General features: G+C 38.3%; 1 protein-coding gene across 1 annotated transcript; it reads left to right on the top strand.

Moving 5' to 3' along the window:
- The first annotated feature begins 14,466 nt into the window (after nucleotides 1-14,466).
- On the top strand, nucleotides 14,467-15,297 carry LOC114107546 (olfactory receptor 7E24-like). The gene is made up of 2 exons (XM_071603047.1): nucleotides 14,467-14,821; nucleotides 15,107-15,297. The coding sequence occupies exons 1-2, from the start codon at nucleotides 14,467-14,469 to the stop codon at nucleotides 15,295-15,297; spliced, it is 546 nt and encodes a 181-aa protein (XP_071459148.1).
- Nucleotides 15,298-20,920: the final 5,623 nt, after the last annotated feature.

Raw genomic sequence — 20,920 nt, 5'->3', positions numbered from 1 at the left:
AGTATCATATGTTTTGTCTCATATGTGAAGCTAGAGGAAAAAGAAAAAAAAATCATATCATGAAAGTAGTCAGGAAACTGATTTGGGTAGATGAAGGGGATCAGGGAGAGGGAGGAGGGAAGGTAAGGGGAGGCATTGGAGATTAATACTGAGCATGTTATGTTATGTACATGCACCAATATGCCAAATGAAATCCACTGTTCAGTTTTTACAGGATACAGTGTGATATTTTAATACATGTATACAATGTGGAATGATCAAATCAGGACAATTTGCATGTCCATCACTTCAAAGATTGAGCATTTCTTTGTGTTGGAAATATCTAAAATCCTGCTTTAGCTGCTTTAAAATATACAATTAATTATTGTTAGCTGTAGTCATCCTACTGTGCTATAGAAAGCAAGAACTTATTTCTCTTTCATAAGGGTATTTTTGTACTCAATAAAAAAAACCTCTTTCTATTTCCCTTCAATACTCCCTTATACTCCCTAGCCTTGGGAGCCCCCACTCTACTCTCCATTTAAATTAAATTTACATTTCCGTCTTCCACATGCAAGTGAGAATTGTCTGTCTTTCCATGCTTGACTTTTTTTTTACTTGATGTCCTCTAGTTAAATCCATATTGCCACAAATTACTCTTTTTCATATCTGAATAATATTTAATTGTGTACATATACTACATGTTCACCAATGATACTTTGGCTGATTATCTTGGCTATTGTGAGCTGACTACATGGAGCACTACAATAGTACACTGACATGCAAAGTGCAAAGTGAGGTTGCTCTGTCAGATGATGCATCCTCGAAAGTGTTTAAAGCAGGTGTGTACCCCAGACTTAAAATATTCATGCATATAATTTTGTTTTAGGTATAATTGGTATGATTTAAAAGAGCTTTGGGTACTTTGTAGGAAAACTTTTAATAAGTGTTCTAAATTTATTAGATGTATATTAAAATATAGAAATATAAAATGATTAACTGGAAAAAGTATGCATTTCCTGCAGATAATGTTGTGCACTAAAAATATTTGAAGTAGATATATGTTCCTTACAGAGAGATTCAAACACAATGCTATGGTACTAAGATCACTTTAGTGAAAACTTGTGTGGGATACTGTTCATGGTATACAAATCCATAGTAATGTTGTGGAAACTATGACAGGAAAATCTACCCACCACATTTACAAAAACCTTGTTTTGAGGGAAATGTCTACATAAAAATATGATCATGCTCATGGCATTTGCAGGGAAATGGATGGCATTATAGCAGATTATGCTAAGTGAAGTTAGCCAACCCCTAAAAAACAAATGCTGAATGTCTTCTCTGATATAAGGGGGGTGATTCAAAATGGGGTAGGGAGGAAGAACATGAGAGGAAGATTACCACTAATTAGGGAAGAGAGGTGGGAGGGAAAAGGAGGGAGGAGGGGAATTGCACAGAATATGGAAGGAGACCCTCATTGTTATACAGAATACATGTATGATGTTGTGAGTAGAAAAAAAAAAGAAAAAGTGTGTTACATTAGATTGGGTAGAGAGAAGTGATGGGAGGGGAGGGGAGGGGAATGGGGGATAGGAAGGGCAGCAGAATAAAATAGACATTATGATTGCTGTATGTATATAGGTGACTGTATGACCAATGTGATTCTACAATCTGTACAATCAGAAAAATGAGAAATTATACCCCATTTGATTCAACTGTATGAATTGTCAAGATCATTGTAATGTCATGTGTAGCTAATTAAAAAAAAAAAGAAAGAAATATGATCATGCAAAGACCCCTGTGAAACAAAAGCTTTACTGGTATTAGTACAAATTTCTACAAAATATGAGGTGAGGCAAATATTATTAATGTTTATGTGTTTAATATACAGGGTGGATATTGATGAGAACAATAATAGATATTATTAAGTGATCGTTTTTTAAGTGTTGGACAATTTTCTATGGCAGGTTTTTTTTCTATCCATCAAGAGTCTTAAATATCAGCTGTATCTGATTAAATTCATTCTATTCAGAGCCACAGTATCAGTATATTTGAAATATCTTTGGTAAATACATGGATCCATTGCTCTTGAGAATCACTTGGTTTAAGAAATTTAAATATTAAAAAAATACTGTTTCAATCATTTATAACTATTTAGGTCTAATTATTGTGCTAATTTAACACATGAGGAATTGGTTCAGGTATGTTTATTCTTTGAATCTTTTATATATTTTTCCAGTTAAATAATTATGTGACCATTCAAAATGATGAAAGTGAGTGTGCTTCAGGTAGATGAAGTAAGAGAATGTCTAATCCCTGTGACAGCAATGATGTGAAACCTTTGAACTAGGTTTTGAAGGCTGTTTCAAATCTGGTTTGGGGGGCTCCCAGTATGCTAAGCATGATTGTAAAATGAAGCAGTTTTAACAGTCCACTGTGAATTACAGAGTTTAAAAAAATACAAAAAAATATACAGAATAGCAAATAATGACCAGACAAGATGCATTCCTCTGATTACAAGGAATTAATTCAAACAAACCTGTATAATATAACGCAATGAAAAAATCTGTTCTAAAGTTTTTACTTTTGTTGAATTATTAACATATGTGGTACACTAATGCCATCTATGTGGTCTGGGATACTTGATAATTGTACACATGGTTATGTACATATTTCTCAAAATTTGAAATATACTGAAGACAAAGGGTGAGGATTGTGTATTAAGTGACTTCTAAAGACAATCCACATATTTGAGTGAACAATTATTTCCATGAAGAAGCAAAATCCTAAAAGTGAAAGAATTATGAAAACTTTGAATTTAACAGGAAAAAGAGCATACTTTGTGATTATGATGCTTGGACTTTGTGGTAATTCTTTATAATAATAATAATAATAATAATAATAACAACAACAACAACAACACAGGTGTGGCTCTTGTAGTATGTATATAACTATTCTAAGCCAAGGGAATTTGTAAAAATACAATAAATTGATTTTTGATCACTTTTTAATGTCTTTTAATTAGAATTGTTTATCTTATTAAAGGAATAGGGATATTTATTATTCTATATACTGTATTTAGGGTCTTAGATACATATTACAATGAATATGAATTTGATATCTCTGATGTTGTTGGACTTAATCTTCAGTAGAGTATCTCTGGGTTAACCAGCAAATACCTGAAATAACAGGTTATAATAAGAAAGGCATGGTTTTAGCTCACAGATTTAGAAGGTTCAACCCAGGATTAATTGAACCCTATTGTTTTGAGTCTGTGATCAGGCGACATATCATGTTGGGAGAAAGCAATAGAGAAAAATTCTTACTGTATAGCCAGGAAAAAAAAATGGAGAGAAAGAGGAGGCAGATGGGGTCCCTCTATCCCGTTCCAGAGCAAGCTCTCAACCACACAAAGCACCCACTAGTACCCATCTCTTTATGTTCTAACAACTCCCAAGAGCACCACCATAGGGTTCATCCTTTAACACTTGTGTCTTTGTGGAGCATGCAACATCTGAACTGCAGTCTAATATAAGTAAGATTAGAAACAGGTGAATAATAATAATAATAATAATAATAATAATAATAATAATAAATGATTTTAAAATTTAAAATATTTATAATGAAAACATTCTAAAAATTGGTTTTTCCTAACTAGGAAATATGGTAGAAGGTGTATGGTTTTAAATGCAAGAAATTTTCTATTGAATTGCTTGAATTCAAAATATAGACACACTGCTACATGCTGGCACATGCTTCTTTATTCCAAACCCTCTTTCCTTTTTCAAAAGGTGTCCAAGCAATAGAGAACCACAAAATCTGACACATGTCTGAGAATTCTATCTCACGGGTTCTCAGATGATCCAGACCTACAGCCCATCCTCTGTGGGCTGTTCTGGTCCATGTATCTGGTTACAGTGCTCGGGAACCTGCTCATCATCCTGGCTGTCAGCTCTGACTCCCACCTCCACCCTCCCCCCATGTACTTCTTCCTCTCCAACCTGTCCTTGGCTGACATTGGTTTTATCTCCACCACAGTCCCAAAGATGACTGTGAACATCCAAACTTACAGCAGAGTCATTTCCTATGTGGGCTGCCTGACTCAGATGTCTCTTTTTATCCTTTTTGGATGTATGGATGGTACACTTCTGAATGTGATGGCCTATGACCACTTTGTGGTCATCTGTCACCCATTACATTATCCAATCACTATGAACCCCTGACTCTGTGGCTTCTTGGTTTTGTACTTTTTTGTTTAGCCTTTTGGACTCACAACTGCACAATTTTATTGCCTAAAAATTTCCTTACTTGAGAATGTAGAAATTGTTAATTTCTTCTGTGACCCTTCTCAAGTCCTTAATCTTAATTGTTAGAACGTCTTTACCAATAATATGATGTATTTTTTGGTGTGATATTTAGTTTTTTAACCATCTCAGGGATCCTTTTCTCTTGTTGTAAAAGTGTTTCCTCCATTCTGAGAGTTCCATCATTAGGTGGAAGTATAAGGCCTTCTCCACCTGTGGGTCTCATCTGTGTGTGTGTGTGTGTGTGTGTGTGTGTGTGTGTGTGTTTGTTTTATGGAACAACGATTGGAGTGAACTTCAGTTCATCTGTCTCACATTCTCATAGAATGGGTGTAGTGGCCTCAGTGATATATACTGTGGGTCACACCTATGCTGAACCCCTTTATTTACAGCCTGAGGAATAGGGACATAAAAAGAGCCCTGAGGAAGTTACACAGAAAAACAATCTAAACTAGAAACTTTATCATCTAATCCTAATGTTAGTTGGAGAAGACAGAAAAAAGAAACAACAAGAACCATAAATTCTGTTTCCTTGGGCACATTATTTTTGTAATTTAATAGATTTAACTTCTCATAATTTTTCACAGAATACTGGTGGCTGCTGCGTTGGAGCAAGGTAGAAATGGAGAGTTTTCAAAGTAGATACAATTTAGGTTGTAAAAATGTAAAATTTCTGGAGATGTATGGTGGTGATGTATAACTAACAATGTGAATGTGATTAATGCGATTGAACTATGTTATTAAAATTGTCAAAATGGTTAATGTTTTTATTTTTTGTATTTTCACACAATGAAATAGCGAAATAAAAAGCAAATAGATTTAAAAACAAGAGAGAAGTGAATAGTACACATAAGCTACATACTGAGTAGAAAAGTCGCCCCAAATGATTGAGGTCATTATCTTTATTTTCCTTCTCCCATTAATAGTAGGAGGTTCTTTGAAATTGGGATAATGTGAACCAGTATGACAAATTTGACCTCTGTGCACCAAGCCACCAAGATCAAGTTAGAGCAATTACCCATCTTGTGCCTTCAGTCCTTCAATTGATGGCTCCAGTCCATTTGGCACCATACCTGTCTGTACGTCCCATGGTTTTATGTGACAAGAAGCTCCTGTCAATGTGCTCATGTTAATCTGAGGAGTTCGGGGCTTCCTTGGGCCACAGGAAGAGAAGGTTCATCATATTTTCAGTCATTGGTCCTGAACAAGTAGACATTGCAAGATAACCAGGTAAGTTCTGAGAGAGACAAGGATGGGAGAAAGACTAACAGAAGCATTATTTTCTCACCATCAGGTGTAATATGTCAGCTGGGGCAGCCGATGGGAGGAAAAGTGCAAACTTCAGGTATGTGCAATGTGCAGATTGTGGTCTTGTTTGTGGTGTAATCCCCCCACCCCGGCCAAAACAAAACAAAACAAACTTTTTCAATACTTGACTTTCCACCCCACAGTGGTTCTCTCTCCCATAGGCATCTGCCTCATAAGAACAGAAAGTGTGACCATGTAAAGTGTTCCATAAGCACTCCAAGACATTTATAATGATAATGAGGAGGAGGAGGAGGAGGAGGAGAAAGAAGACAACAGTAACCCTAATATCATATACCATTATGAAGGGCTTCCTATGTGCCTGATGATGAGCTCTATTCTATGTAGTTTTTCCATTTCCTGTGTGTAGTCATTCACAAGACATATGTCCCAACACTTTTATTAGCTTACAAGAAAGAAGGAGCCCATCATTTTGTGTGGCATGAACTAGGTGGTAGGTAGAAAAGAGTGAAGCCTTGTTTGAGATGACCCGTCTTTGTTCAACATAGGGCATTCTTGCCAGCAGAATCCTGGCAGGCCATGAAATTGATAAACCTCATTTATCCATTTCCTTCTCTTTAACTCCAGGAGATATTTCTGATATGCCAGGTAGGCCACAGTATAGCACACCTGTTAGGCACCTGTTGCATGAGCAGTTCCAGGTAGAACAGTTGTGCATCACAGGCTATGACCACAAAACAATAGACACACAATAATTCACCACAGACTCTGTCTTCTCTGCAGTCCAGTTCATCCTTTCATCTGTTCTCAGATCATCCATTCCTGTCATCAACCCATTTGTCTCAAAAAGAGAAATAAAGTCATGTCCTGGTGTCATTCCATCAGGAATATGGAGAGAGTTTTCAAATATACCTCAGACTTCTTGACCTCAGCTTAAAATTTTCTGGTAGTTTGGAAACAATAAAAAGCTTTGGTGTTTCAAACTCAAAGATTGAGAATTTAATTTTGTATTCTGTTGGCTCTACTTATTTCTGTGATGTAGTGCAGGTTGTTGATATGTCTGAGGCACAGGATTGTCATCTAAGTTAGTTTCTAGTTGGTACAGTGACACTAAGTAAATATTACACAGGCACAGCTTGATCCCTGTGAGTATGTGAAGGACTAAAACGCAAGAAGGAAAAGCTGCAATTTTGACATTAATCTGAATAAGATCAACCTTCATACTAATCAATCAAAATAGCTTTTGATTTGAAGTTACCATTTCCCTGTTTCTGTCATGGAACATTTGATTTTTGTCCTTATATGTTTACATACAAGGAGAGGAGTTACTATTTCATTTTCTATTCTCCAGAAACTATTCGATTTTGGGCACAGAAGAAGTATCAATAATAAAAACTTCCTTTAAACATTGAATAGTTTTATCTTGGTTCACAAAATAACGGCCCTACTCAGCATGGCTCCAGCACAAGTGGTGTTTTCTCATCTATACTTTCATTCCTTTCAGGAATCTTCCATAGAACTAGAGACAAGTCATAACGGCTCCTAGCTGAGTCTGTGTTAGGGACTCATGGGACCTATAATGACATTTAATAATATCTGCAATGCTCAATTATTGAAAGATAACTGCAGAGATTTTATGAGTAGAAAATGACAGAAAAGTGTGTAGGTAAACCTTCGGTTGTAACACATTTTATATGTTCACATTATTCCAGGATCCAGTGCCTTTTGCAAGCTACTCCTCAGTAAATTCACGATCTCCAAAGTGATGGAATTGCTTATCTAAAAAACATATATGGTGAAACAGTTAATGACTTCCACATTACCTTGGCATAGAAATGAATGATATTCTCCCTCTTTCAATAGGGAGTACAAACAGAGAGGTGGAGACACACATACATTCTAAAAATATAGCAGGCCAATTATGTTGGCCCAAAATGTTGATATTCTGATTTCCATCTCAGGGCACTGTCTCCTCTACTGGAGCCTAGTGTGGATATTATTTCTGATACAAAATGAAATTCCTTGGAGAATAATCTCAGAAGAATTATTACTAGATAGACTTCAATGTTATGTTTGATTATATATATAAAAGATAAGGAAATATATTAAAACATAAAATTTCAGCTGTGTTTGTTAACATTTCATTAATTTTAAGCATCGATTGGTGTAGTGTAAAATAATATCACATTTGTGATCAGTGATGTAGAATTATGTGGATTTAACTAAACCATCAGGTCAAACAGTAGTGACATTAAATAATTAATAAATAACAAAATAAAAGTGAGGATTTATATCTACAAAAGAGGAAAATCAGAAAATTCAATAATGTTGAAATAATGTTGAAAATTTAATAATGTTGAGTGCAAGATAATTGGCACTTAATAATGTTTTCTCATTGTGAATTATCAACTTTGATTTAGTGTGCACATGGTCTGTCTTAGCTCTTTCAGTGTTTTAAATATTCTAAGAAAAAGGATGTTTTCACATAGTCTTAAATAAACTGTGTTTGCCTGTTTTTTACCTTCCACTCTTTTCTTAAAGGCAAAAGGCTATTGGTTCTTCTTTATTATTTCCCAAAAAATATCGGCTGTATTTTACTGTGATAATGGACTAATTATCCATAATGTTCTTGATCTTATAACAGTGTTCAGTTGATTGTCTCTAAAGCATATATGTAGAAAAATAGGTGAGTAAAACAGAAATGAATAATGAAAGAGGTTTAAAAAGATTTTGTCCTAACTGAGAGGTATTGTTACAGTGTATGGACCTCAAGTTATGAATAAATACTTTTGCATACTAGAATTCCAAATAATGAGAACTGAATGCCTCTTGGTTCCATTTTCTTATGCATTTTAAGTTTTCAAAATATCTAAGAAATAGAGAATCATAAAATGTAACATAGGTCTCAGAATTCCTTTTTGTGAGTTTCTCCAAGGACCCAAACCTGCATCCCGTACTTTTGGACTGTTCCTGTCCATGTACCTGGTCACAGTGCTTGGGAACCTGCTCATCATCCTGGCCGTCAGCTCTGACTCCCACCTCCACACCCCCATGTACTTCCTCTCCAACCTGTCCTTGACTGACATCTGCTTCATTACCACCATGGTCTCAAAGATGATTGTGGACATACCAATTCAGAGTCGAGTCATGTATGTGGGCTTCCTGACACAGATGTCTCTGTTTATATTTTCAGAGGTAGGAATGGTATGCTTCGGACTGTGATAGCCTATGACCAGTTTGTAGAAATCTGTCACGTCCTGAATTATCCAGCTATTATGAACCCTTGGTTCTGTGGCTTCTTAATTTTGATGTCATTTTAGGATAACCTTTTGGATTCTCAGATAACATGATTTAATTCAGTTATATTTTTACCTGCTTCAAGGATGTGGAAGTTTCTAATTTTTTTCTCTGACAATTGTCAATTTATTAATTCTACCTGTTCTGAAATCTTCATCAATTATATAGTCCTGTATTTTGATGTTGCCATCCTGGATTTCTTTCTATGGGAATCTTTTTCTCTTACTATGAAATTATTTCCTCCATCCTGAGCATACCATCATTGGATGGGACACCCAAAGCCTTCTCCACTTGTGGATCTCCCCTGGCAGTTGTTTGTTTATTTTATGGAGCAGGCTGTGAGGTGTACTTATTCATCTGCATCACATTCTTCCAGAAAGGGTACAGAAGCCTCAGTGATGTACATGTTTGTTGATTTTTTTTTCATTTACACCTTGAGGAAGAGATCCCTAAGGAGTCTCCAGAGCAGAAGAATCTGATCTCAGTACCTTTGACATTCATTTGGTATAGAGTTTGGACTTGGCAGCAAAGCTAAACATGTATACCTGTAAATGGTGCCTCTTGCTTACATTAGTTTTGTACATTTTAGACTTTAATTCCTTATCATGTTTCACTTATAAACTTAAAGAATGGTCTTTGCCAGTGTGGAGAGAGGGAGAAATATAGAGATTTTAAAATGGGTTCAAAGTTTCACTTTGGGAAGCAGAAATTTTCTGGAAATAGATGTTGATGATAGCTGAACACCAAGGTGAAGGTGATTAGTACCGTCAAGTGAGCAAAAAAGTGCTGAAATGGCAATGTTAAATGTATATTTCACTATAAAAAAGAATGGAAAAATACAAGTGGGCTTTAAAATAAAAAGAGAAAGAACAAACCAAGTGAATAGTACAGGGGCCAAAACTTTGGTCTTCAGCTCTTTTTCCCTCAACTACTATTAAGAAATACTTAGAGATTGGGATTGGGGTAACATGGACCAATTTGGCTAATGATCACCTCTGTGCATTGAACCTCCAAGGTCATGTTGTAATAAGAATCAGCCGTTGCCTCCAGTGCCTCCAGCCCTTCAGTCTGATGGCTCCAGTCCAGTGGGATCCATACTTGTGACCACCCTCCCAGGGTTGCATAAGGAGGCTTACATCTTACCTTGTATTCACACCGAGCCCACAGAGAGAGCAGAGTCCTTCACTGGGCATGAGGTGTGGTATTTGAATTGCATTCCTCAGTCATGACCCAGCAGAGAGGCAGCTTAAACTAGTAAGTGCTGAGGGAGATGATGGAGGGAGGGAGGACCATTGGAAATATTGTTTTCTCCTCATCAGGACAAACACATCACAGTGGGTAGTCAGAGGGGAGGCGAGTGACAAAAAATCATACCCATGATGAGTATGAAATTGTGTTCTGTGTTGTGTTGGGGTCCCAGAAGACTCATGCAAAGATTTGCTTTCTTCCTATACTTGCTGTGCTTGCCAGGCACACCTCACCCATGAACATTTAAATGGGTTCCCCAACAGTGTTTCCTAAGTACTACAAAAAAATAATGAAGGGGATGATGAGGAGGAGCAGGATGGTAGCAACCATCACATCATGAACCATGTTTGAGGGATTCCTGAGTGTCAAGCTCTGACTTTTTATAGCTTGCTTCATTTCATTTAATCTGCATAGTTTCTCCCATATTGTAAGTGTCCACCTTATTTTCCATAAAATGAAAAAAAACAAAGAATTTTTATGTAACTGCTATCAGACTGTTAGGTAAAACAGACTGAAGAAATTTTGAATGGGTCTGTCTGAATATAGACACAGAGCATCCTGCCAAGAGAATCCTGCTGGGTTTCCTCCTGACAACCCAACAGTAAATTGCACTTCTCTGTCACTCCAGGAAGAGACCCCTCGATCACTATATCCTTCACAGGGCAGAGCAGTGGCTGGCACCTGCTGCATCAAGTATAAGAGGGGTAGCTAAGATCATAGGCAAGGATCACAGAAAAGGTAGACAATCACAGTTCAGCACAGATTTCCCTCCTGACCCACTTCAGGATGTTTTGGATCTGTCCACAAACGCCTGCATTTTTGTAAACTACAAACCCACTTCAAAAGAATACTTAAATTCATATCTTGAAAGACTTGACTTCCTTCTACTGGGAAGAGTCTTCCAAAGTTCCTCAGATATCCCTGTCATCGAGACCTCTGAATATCTGCTTAAAACTGACTGATGATTGGAAAACAAAACATTTACTGCTCTGGACCCAGACATCAAATATTAATTGTGAATCTGCCCCTCACACCTGTTATGTCAGTGACACAGATAGATTTTCAGTATATTTTAGTTAATTTCTAGTTAATACAACTTCATTAAGGGTAAGTTAAATTTATATATGGGTATTCCCTGCATGATTAAGATGTGATAAATAGATAAAAAGGAGGAAAGGCAATTGATATAATAATAATAATAATAATAATAATAATAATAATAATAATTATTATTATTATTATTTTAATCTTCATACAATTTAACTAAAATATCATGATATTTGAAGTTATTGTTTTTCTATTTCTGTAATGGGACATTTTATTTTGTCCTTTCATAAGTGTAGGCTGTGTATCTGGAAGGAGATGCCGAATTCTTTTTTCATTTCTGATTCATCAGATCTTCCCTTGTTTGTGGAGGGAATCAAAAATAAAAGGAGGCATCAAAAATAAAAGGACTCTCTGTTAAATGTTGGGTAGTCGCTTCCTTGCACAGAACGTGTCCATATCAGTGTGGCTTCAACACATTCGGTGCTTTCCATCTGCACTTTTGTCCCTTTCAGGAAAGTCAGAAAGAACAGGAAACAAGAAATAATAGTTCTTGCTTATGTCTTTTATGCCTCATGGACACATGACCCTCATATTTTTTATTTAACAGCATCTACAGTATTACATTACTCAAAGGAAATTGCAGAGGTATGTATTAGCATTAAAAAGGAAAGAGGGAGAAAGAGAAGTAGACATGTGTTCTTTATGTTAAGCTAATTCATATTTTTAAGTTCTATCATTCCAGGCTTCCCTGGGTTTTGAAAATTGTTTGAGTCAATTAACTTGCCATTTTCATAAGATTGGATTTCTTTGTTTGGAAAGACAAGACAATAACAAAATGTATGTTAGTTTCCAAACTTTCCTTTCATGGCTTATATGTGGAAGACATGGGTGTGTTTGTCCCTATTTCTTTAAGCAGTGTGCACCCAGACAGCTGGAAAGATGTGCACACATTCATCATATAGTTGCAGGTTAATGATCCAAGATTAAATGTTGATTTCCTGACTCTCAGATCAGAGTACTGTGTTCTGTACTGGAGCCAAATTAAAATATTATTCCCTTTATAAGATAAAGTTTCTTGATCAGTAATCCTGCAAGGATTATGACCAGATAGACATAAGCAATATTTATAACAGTATAAACTAAGAGTTATAGGTTGTGTTTGACTAGAACTAATTTTGTTTGTTTTGTTACTGAGATTGAAACCAGAGGTTTTCACTGAGCTACATCCCCAGTACCCCTTTCTAATTTTTTTTTTTTAGAGACAAGGTTTCACTAAGTTGCTTAGGGCCTTGCTAAGTTACTGCGGCTGGCTTTGAACTTGCAATGCTCCTGCCTCAGCCTCCAAGCCACTGGGATTACAGGAGTGTGCCATTGTGCCTATCCTAGAACTCATTTTCAATTGACACACCAAATATGGGTGATTAATAGTTAAATAGGGTTCAGATAACCAAACTTTATGCATATATTATTTGCAAATTTTTGTTTCTGTGATATGGAGAGAGAGACACAAGGATTTTTGAAGTTATTTTATAACAATAAACTTGCTAATTAAAGTTGTTCCTCCCTCAAGATATACTGTACATCAGCTGAATTATTTGAAGAAGCTACATGTCCTTGACAGAGAGACTTACATCCACACAACATTGTAAATTTGTCCATTTCAGGGGCAATTGATGTTTGTTGTAGACTACTTAGATAAGCTTGACATACTTTTTAAGGTACGCCTTCAAGAACAAAACTTACACATACACATATCAGTACTGACATCTCTAGTAACATAAAAAAATATGTTGCTGGGGATGTGGCTCAAGGGGTAGCGTGCTTGCCTGGCATGCTTGCGACCCAGGTTCGATCCTCAGCACCACATACAAAGATGTTGTGTCCGCTGAAAACTAAAAAATAAATATTAAAAATCCTCTCTCTCTCTCTCTCTTTAAAAAAATATGCCCACTGAATCATGTGAAGGGTTTTTTGGGGGGTGGGTGGAGGAGACACAGGTATGTAGGAGAATGGAATCATACAAAGAAACCTGGAAGTGATGTAGGCAAATATCCAAATCCCTCTAGAATGTTAGTTCTGAAGCACATATTGCTAACTTTATTTTCAGTATAAGTAGTGGGTATTATTGACAGTAATAGTAGATAAACTTAACAGGGCATTTTCTCAATACCAGGGAGTACTCTCAACTCTGGCCTAGGAAAGAACACGAAGAACTTCACTTGAAGATGCTCTGATTATGTTAGTGTTTGTCCAATGCCAGGGCATCATGATATTTTAAAATAATCATAGCTAAATGCAATGATAAACAAGACTTAGAAACACTAGACTGTGCAATTTAAATAAAATAATTGTAAACTATTCTGCAGTCTCACAATAAGCTAGGTAATTATTGTCCCCATTTTAGACATGAACAAATGGCCCAGGAGGGTTTATTTTATTTTCTCTACTTTTTTCTTCTGCTTTTTTTTTAAATGATATCATATTGTGACCTCATAAAACAAATAACTCTGAGTCACCTTACAGTAGCTGAGGTAAGAGAATTGCATCGGAGTTCCAGGAAGTAAGGACATTAAAATTCTATTACATGGCATAAGAAGAGTAGTACTCATATTTGGGCTTGGGGGACATCCCTGATGCAAAAATTCTCAACAATATGTAGGAGAATTTATGATCGGAAATATAATGACCAGTGGAAAATAAAAGTTTTTTAAAAGCCAAAGAACATCTTCCTCACTAGATATTTTATTGAGATTATAAGGGATCAATACAAATAAACCAACATGAAATATAAATTTCTAGTCTGCTACTTAGTATTTCATGGCTGTTTCATCATTGATAGGTTCAGTGCACACAAAGCCTACATTTGAGGTCGATGATGACATTGCTTATGTGCATTTACCTTATTTATTAAAATTTGAAGTCTACCAGGCTGAGTATACATGTTCTATTTTAAATAATTTTTAAAATGCAAATAAAATTTGATAGAGGGATTCTTTCACAAATGAGGGAAATAAAAAAATACCAGAAGCCAAAATAGCTTTGGGATAAATCTGGAACAAATTTTCTGATATAAACCAATTTAACTTTAGTGTTGCTATAATGTAGTCTTTATTTTAAATATTCTAAAACAAAGGAATGTGTAGGATTGTTTGAATATGTGTTTCCTGCTGTTTGTTTACTTTTTTAAAATCCTCTTTTCTGTTTCAAAAGGTGTCCAAGAACTAGAGAACCACAAAATCTAACAGGTATCTCAGAATTCCATCTCTTGGGACTTTCAGAGGACCCAGACCTTCAACCCATCATCTTCGGGCTGTTCCTGTCCATGTACCTGGTAGCAGTGCTTGGGAACCTGCTCATCATCCTGGCTGTCAGCTCTGACTCCCACCTCCACACCCCCATGTACTTCTTCCTCTCCAACCTGTCCTTGGCTGACATTGGTTTTATCTCCACCACGGTCCCAGAGATGCTGGTGAACATTCACACTCATAGTGGAGTCATCTCCTTCGTGGGCTGCCTGACTCAGATGTCTCTTTTTATCCTTTTTCTATGCATGGATGATCTGCTTCTGACTCTGATGGCCTATGACCGGTTTGTAGCCATCTGTCACCCCCTCCATTATGCAGTCATCATGAACCCTCGCCTCTGTGTCAGGTTAGTTTTGGTGTCTTTCTTGTTTGGCCTTTTGGACTCCCAAGTGCACAATTTGATCACTATACACTTTTCCTACTTTGAGAATGTGGACATTGCTAACTTCTTCTGTGACCCTTCTCAAGTCCTTGGTCTTGCCTGTTCTGATACCTTTACTGTAAATATACTCATGTATTTTGTTGGTGCCATCTATGGTTTCCTTCCTCTCTTAGGGATCATTTTTTCTTATTACAAAATTATTTCCTCCATTCTGAGGATCCCATCCTCAGGTGGGAAGTACAAAGCCTTCTCCACCTGTGGCTCTCACCTCTCAGTAGTTTGCTTATTTTATGGAACTGGCATAGGAGTGTACCTTTTTTCCAATAAGTCATCTTCCACCAAAAAAGGTACAGTGGCCTCAGTGATGTACACTGTGGTCACCCCCATGCTGAACCCCTTCATCTACAGCCTGAATAACAGGGACATTAAAAGTGCCCTGTGGAGGCTGCACAGGAGAGCAGTGTGATCTCAGGTCCTCTGGAATCCATTTGGAATGTATGCTGGCAACAACAGAACTAAACTTCCAGACATTAAATCTACCACATTGGTCACATTATATTTTGTAGTTTGATAGCTTTAATTTCTCATCATGCTTCATAGTAGAAAGAAGGTTTCCATGGCTGGGGGAGGAATGGGAAGTTTTAAAAATTGGTATAAAGTCTCAGTTTTGGAAGGTGAAATAGTTCTGGAGATAGAAGGAGGTGATGCTTGCACAAGGAAGTGCCTATAATCACTGCCACTGTTTATCTGTATTTTGATTATTTTCAGTTTAGATGTAAAAAGAAGATGGATCCTTAGGGAAAAAGAGAAAATCAGAAGTGAATAGTACACACAAACTTTCTCCTGAGTGTAGGAAGAACCCAAACTTACTGTAGACATTCATTTTCTCTTCTTCCTCCACTAATAGGAGGAAGTCCTTTGAGACTTGAATTTTGTATATCAACATGACTGAGTATGAGCTCTGTGTGTTGGGCCTCCAAGGTCTTACAGCAATAAATAATAAGGCCGTGACTCCACCCCTTCCTCTGGACTCCCAGCTGCGCAATTGGATCACCGTACACTTATCCTACTTGAAGAACACATTAAGTGCTCAGGGGTGGAACCATTTTTTACCCTCATGAGAACAAACTTTTTAAAATGTAAATTGATAAAATGAAGACCAGTAGAGTAAAGTAAGGGGAACAGGTGGAGGGAAGAGGGAAGGGCAAGGGGAGGTACTGGGGACTGAAGTGGAGCAAATTATATTGCATGCATGTGTTTTTATATCAAAAGAGCCCAGATATTATGTATAACTGTAACACACTAATAAAGGCATTAAAAAGGTGGAAGAATACCAACATGCACATTTCAGATATGAGTTTTGTGGACTTTATGTATTTGGATATGATGGGGATACCCCTACTCCCCCTAGATAGCTTAACCCCAACAGGAAAATTTGGATCCCTGAAATCTGTTTCATATGTACTCCAAAAGGATTATGAAAATAATGCTGAGAAAGAAGAAGAGGATGATAGTGTCCCTAATGTCATGGACTGACTTGGAGAGAGTCCTAAGTGCCAGGATCTGATTTATGTATTCTCTATAACTCATTTCATTTCATCTGCATTAACTTGCCCAAGTCTAAGCTTCTATATTATTATTATTATTGTTATTCAGAAAAGAAGGAAGCACTGCATTTTTATGTAGCTAATATGAGGTGGTTTGGTAGAATATTGATAAGGCACATTTGCATGGTTTGTCTGATTATAGACACAGGGCATCACAGCAGGAGAATTTTGGAATGCTTCCTCCTTGACAACCCAACCCGGGGTTTCACTTGCCTGTCTTTCCAGAAAGAGACCCTTTTCTCACTGTGCTATTCCTTTTAGAGGTTCCTGGTACAGCACAGCGAGAGAAATGGTCAGCAACTCCTGAGTAAACTCTGGGAAATATGACTATAGATGACAGATTTCCATCATATGAAGATTGGATACACAGTGATCAGCACAGATCTCTCTTTTTGCAGCTGCCTGTGTCCTCCTCTGATCTCATAACCAGCCTGCTCAATCTTAAGAGGAGACGAAAGAGATGTTATACAAACCTTCTTTAAAGTTAGTGTCATTCATTCCTGGGTCCTAAGATGTCATGTAATAATAACGACAGTGTTCAATTATTCAAAGATTAACACAGGGATCTTAATGAGCAGACAAAGAGAAAAAGGAAGCCCAAAGATTGTTTTTTTCCCAAACCACAGTTAAAAAAAATAAAGGACAAGAATCCCCCTGCATTATGCAGTCATCATGAACCCTCATCATTCCTAGTGTGAATGAATTTCTAGATCAGCCTTTTGGACTACTGTGGCATAATTTGAGTGTCTTACAATTTCCCAACTTCAAGGTTGTGGAAGTTGCTATTTTCTTCTATGACCCTTCTCAATTTCTTCATCTTTTCTGTTCTTATACATTTATCAATAATGTAGTCATGCATTTTCTTGCTGCAATTTCTGGGTCTCTGCCTATCTCAGAGATCTGTTTCTTTTACTATAAATTTTTTTTCTCCATCAACTTGGAAGTCTAAAGCCTTTGCTCTTCTGGGTCTGACTTTTTTGCTTATGGCTATTTGTATGGCAAAAACTTGGGATGCACCATGGTTCCGCTGTATCACAGTCACCTAAAAACAGGGCAGCAGTTACAGGGATGCACACTGTTGTCACCCCTCTGCTGACCTCCCCTTCATCTATACCCCAAAGAATATGTTTCAACATGGTTGAAATTACAGACATCAAACTACAAAAATAGAGGTAGCCAGGGTTGGGGGAGGAAGGAATGGGAAGATTTTTAAATGGACACAAATGTTCACTTTCAGAAGACGAAATATGAATGGAGATGGATGACACTGATAGCTGCAGAATAATGAGACTGGGATCCATGGCACAGAATCCCATTTATATGTAGAATTAGTTAGGTGTTAATAAAGAGACCCAAGAGAAGGGAATATTGTAGACAATATTCTGCTGAATGCAGGAAATATCCACAACCTTTTGGGCATTCATTACTCTTCTTCTTCCACCACTAATATTAGGAAGTCCTTGGAGATTTGGAGAGCATGAACCAATTTAGCTAATTATAGCTCTAAGCATGGAGCCTCCGTGCTATATTGTGGTGAGCCGCTTCTGCCGTTTCTGCAGACTATGGTCGCCATTACGAGATGGCGCTGGCTCCGCTGTGGTATGTGACAAACAACTCCTTATCTGAGAGAGTTGGCACATGATTTTTCACCACCCTGTGAGAGAGTTCCACGCGGCAGCTTTGCATTGGGGCTTGGGATGCTTTATTAAGGCTGGGAGGGCATCCGGGAAAGAGAGAAGAGGAGAAAAAGAAAGAATAAGAAATATCAAGGGACCCGAATAAACTACTGAGAGAAGATTTCGGAGTTGCGTCTTCCTTGCGGGCAAGGGGTCGCGACAAGTGGTGCCGAGACCCGGGAACCAGAACTTTCAGCAGTCAGGGGTGGTGCACCGGTTAGTCCCAGGTAAGTGGGATCCGCGACCAAAGCGGGGTTAATCCCAGGTAAGTGGGATCCGCGACCAAAGCGGGGTTAGTCCCTAGTAAATGGGATCCGCGACCAAAGCGGGGCAGCTCCTCTGTAAACACAGAGAGAGCCTTACATTTTATTGCAGCTGCACTGTGTACTTTCGCTTTTGTTTTTTGTGCTTCTTTTGTTGTTGTGTCATGGGTGCCGCATCTTCAAGTCCGCTTCTCCTGGCCCTAGATGGCCTGTTACGTTCCAAGGGCCTGGAAGTGAAACATAGTACTTTACAGAGATTTTTACAAAAGGTAGATATCGCTGCGCCGTGGTTTGCATTTTCGGGCAGCCTTACTGTGCCTAGTTGGGATAAATTAGGCAAAGATCTTGACTTTGCTTCTGAGCAGGGCATATTAGAGGGTGGGGTGATACCCCTTTGGAACATGGTCCGTAGTTGCCTTACAGATGGTAAATGCCAAGAAGCTGTGAGTGAGGGTCAGGCCGTTCTTGAACAACTACATGAGGAAAAATCTGAAGGATCACATAGTGAAGTGGCAGAGAGTATCAAAAGTAACAGTAGTGAGAAGGCAAAAGAGCCTGAAGATAAAAATAGGAGAAGGCTCTATCCAGACTTGACCGAATTCAAAACATCTGAGGACACAAGCGGCTCAGAGTGTTCTGAGGACCTTGATATATTGTTGCAACAACTACATAAGATAAAAATGAAAAAGAAGAAAAAGGAGACACAAGACGCGCATGCCTACTGTAAGAAGGGGGAGGGATCTAATATTGGTCAACAGAATTCTGAGGAGGAGGAGGTTGAAAATTTAGAAGAAGATATGACGCCTGTTGCCCCACCCCCGTATGTGGGGGGGAGCCAAAGTTCCGGGAGATCTTTTCATGCACAAGTTTGGAGGACAGTTAATACAGATATGGGACTTGCGTACCCGGTGTTTCAGGACAATAATAGAGGAAGATATCATGAGCCTTTAGACTTTAAGATAGTTAAAACCTTGGCAGAATCCGTCCGCACTTATGGCATAGATGCCGCTTTCACTCTCACTCAGGTGGAGGGACTTACTAGATTTTGCATGACTCCCTCAGATTGGGCTAGTCTGGTGCGCGCTTGTGTCTCCCCAGGCAAATACTTGGACTGGAGAGCATTTATGCTAGAGGGCGCGGTAGAGCAGGCTGCACAAAATCATGCAGCAGGACACCCTGCCTGGGATAAGGATATGCTTTTTATCTAATGCTACTTTGCCCTCCGCAGCAGTCTGTCTCCAATCTCCGTTCCTGTTTCTTTTGGCTAATGTTACATTACAGGGGATGCTTAATTGTTCTAATGTTACTTGCTACTTGTCTGAGTGTTGGAATGGCTCCTGGACTACGGCAGTGATTATGAAAATTCCAACCTTTGTCCCGATCCCGGTTACTGCAGATCCAGAATCCTTTCCTATTGTTGAATTGATTAGAGTCCGTAGAGATTTTGGAATTACGGCAGCTATAGTGACAGCTGTGGCAGTGTCTGCTGCTGCAGCAGTTACAGCTGGAGTAGCCATGGCCAGTCAAGTACAAACTGCTGCCACTATTAATCAAGTTGTTCAACAAACTTCCACTATACTTGAATCCCAAAATTCAATTAATCAACATATTTTGTCAGGGATTTTAGCTGCCAACCAAAGGATAGATTTACTCCAAGCTCAGGTAGAAGAATTGGCTGACTTGGTGCTTTTGGGTTGTGTTGACCAACGTGCACATTTATGTATAACCTCTGTCAGATTTAATGATTCCAGGAATGCCTCCCGCATCATTGGCGAATATTTGGCCGGAAATTGGTCCATGGCAGCGGAAGACATGATCCAGTCTCAACTAACCCAGATAGCTGTCTTGAACAGTACCTGTGTCGAACCAGTGACTTTGGGTCGATTCACCGATTGGATATCTTCTGCTTTTTCCTTCTTCAAAGAGTGGGTGGGAGTAGGCATTTTTGGTGCAATGTGTTGCTTCAGTGTTATACTTTGTTTGTGGTTTCTCTGTCGCCTTAAAACTCGCCATGCACAAGAAAAGGCTATGATCATACAAGCTCTTGCAGCTTTAGAAAATGGCAACTCACCTCAAGTCTGGCTTGCGCATCTTAAACAGTAAACCTTTGTCATGGTCGTTACACCCCAAGTTATTATAACATTGCACTGGGATCGACATGACTTTCCTTGTTATTCTCTTAGTGTTGGAAAGCCCTTGCACTCTGCCGGTCTTACTGCCATTGCACGCATATGGGTTTCCACACTAGTGCTTTTCTATCGCTTTAAAGTCCGTGCCTTTCTTTCAGGGTGCTGTCAACTTGTTTGTCATTAATACAGCCACAGTTCAGCCTCAGCTATCCCCCTTCGTCCACCATCGTCACGATACAGGATGCGAGGCAAGGCACTGCACTTGAGTGATCCTTGACGTGGACCTCAAGGAGAGCATGTCCTATTGCATGCGGGTTAGACGCGTCCACGCCCCGCCCCACGAAAAAAGGCGTCGGCTGATATGGCCTCGGATCTGGGGAAGGGCCCTCCTTAGGACTGAGCCATACTATGCAG

This window comes from Marmota flaviventris, chromosome 1 (genome assembly GCF_047511675.1).
Source record: "Marmota flaviventris isolate mMarFla1 chromosome 1, mMarFla1.hap1, whole genome shotgun sequence".
NCBI classification, from domain to species: domain Eukaryota; kingdom Metazoa; phylum Chordata; class Mammalia; order Rodentia; family Sciuridae; genus Marmota; species Marmota flaviventris.
This window is presented reverse-complemented; position numbering and strand designations above follow the sequence as displayed.

Bases quoted from the DNA above. Each gene is read 5' to 3' on its own strand.
- LOC114107546 (XM_071603047.1), top strand. From the start codon at position 14,467: ATGTACCTGGTAGCAGTGCTTGGGAACCTGCTCATCATCCTGGCTGTC. The intron at 14,822-15,106 runs GCCTTTTGGACT...CTCACCTCTCAG, and splicing joins TTTGGTGTCTTTCTTGTTTG to TAGTTTGCTTATTTTATGGA.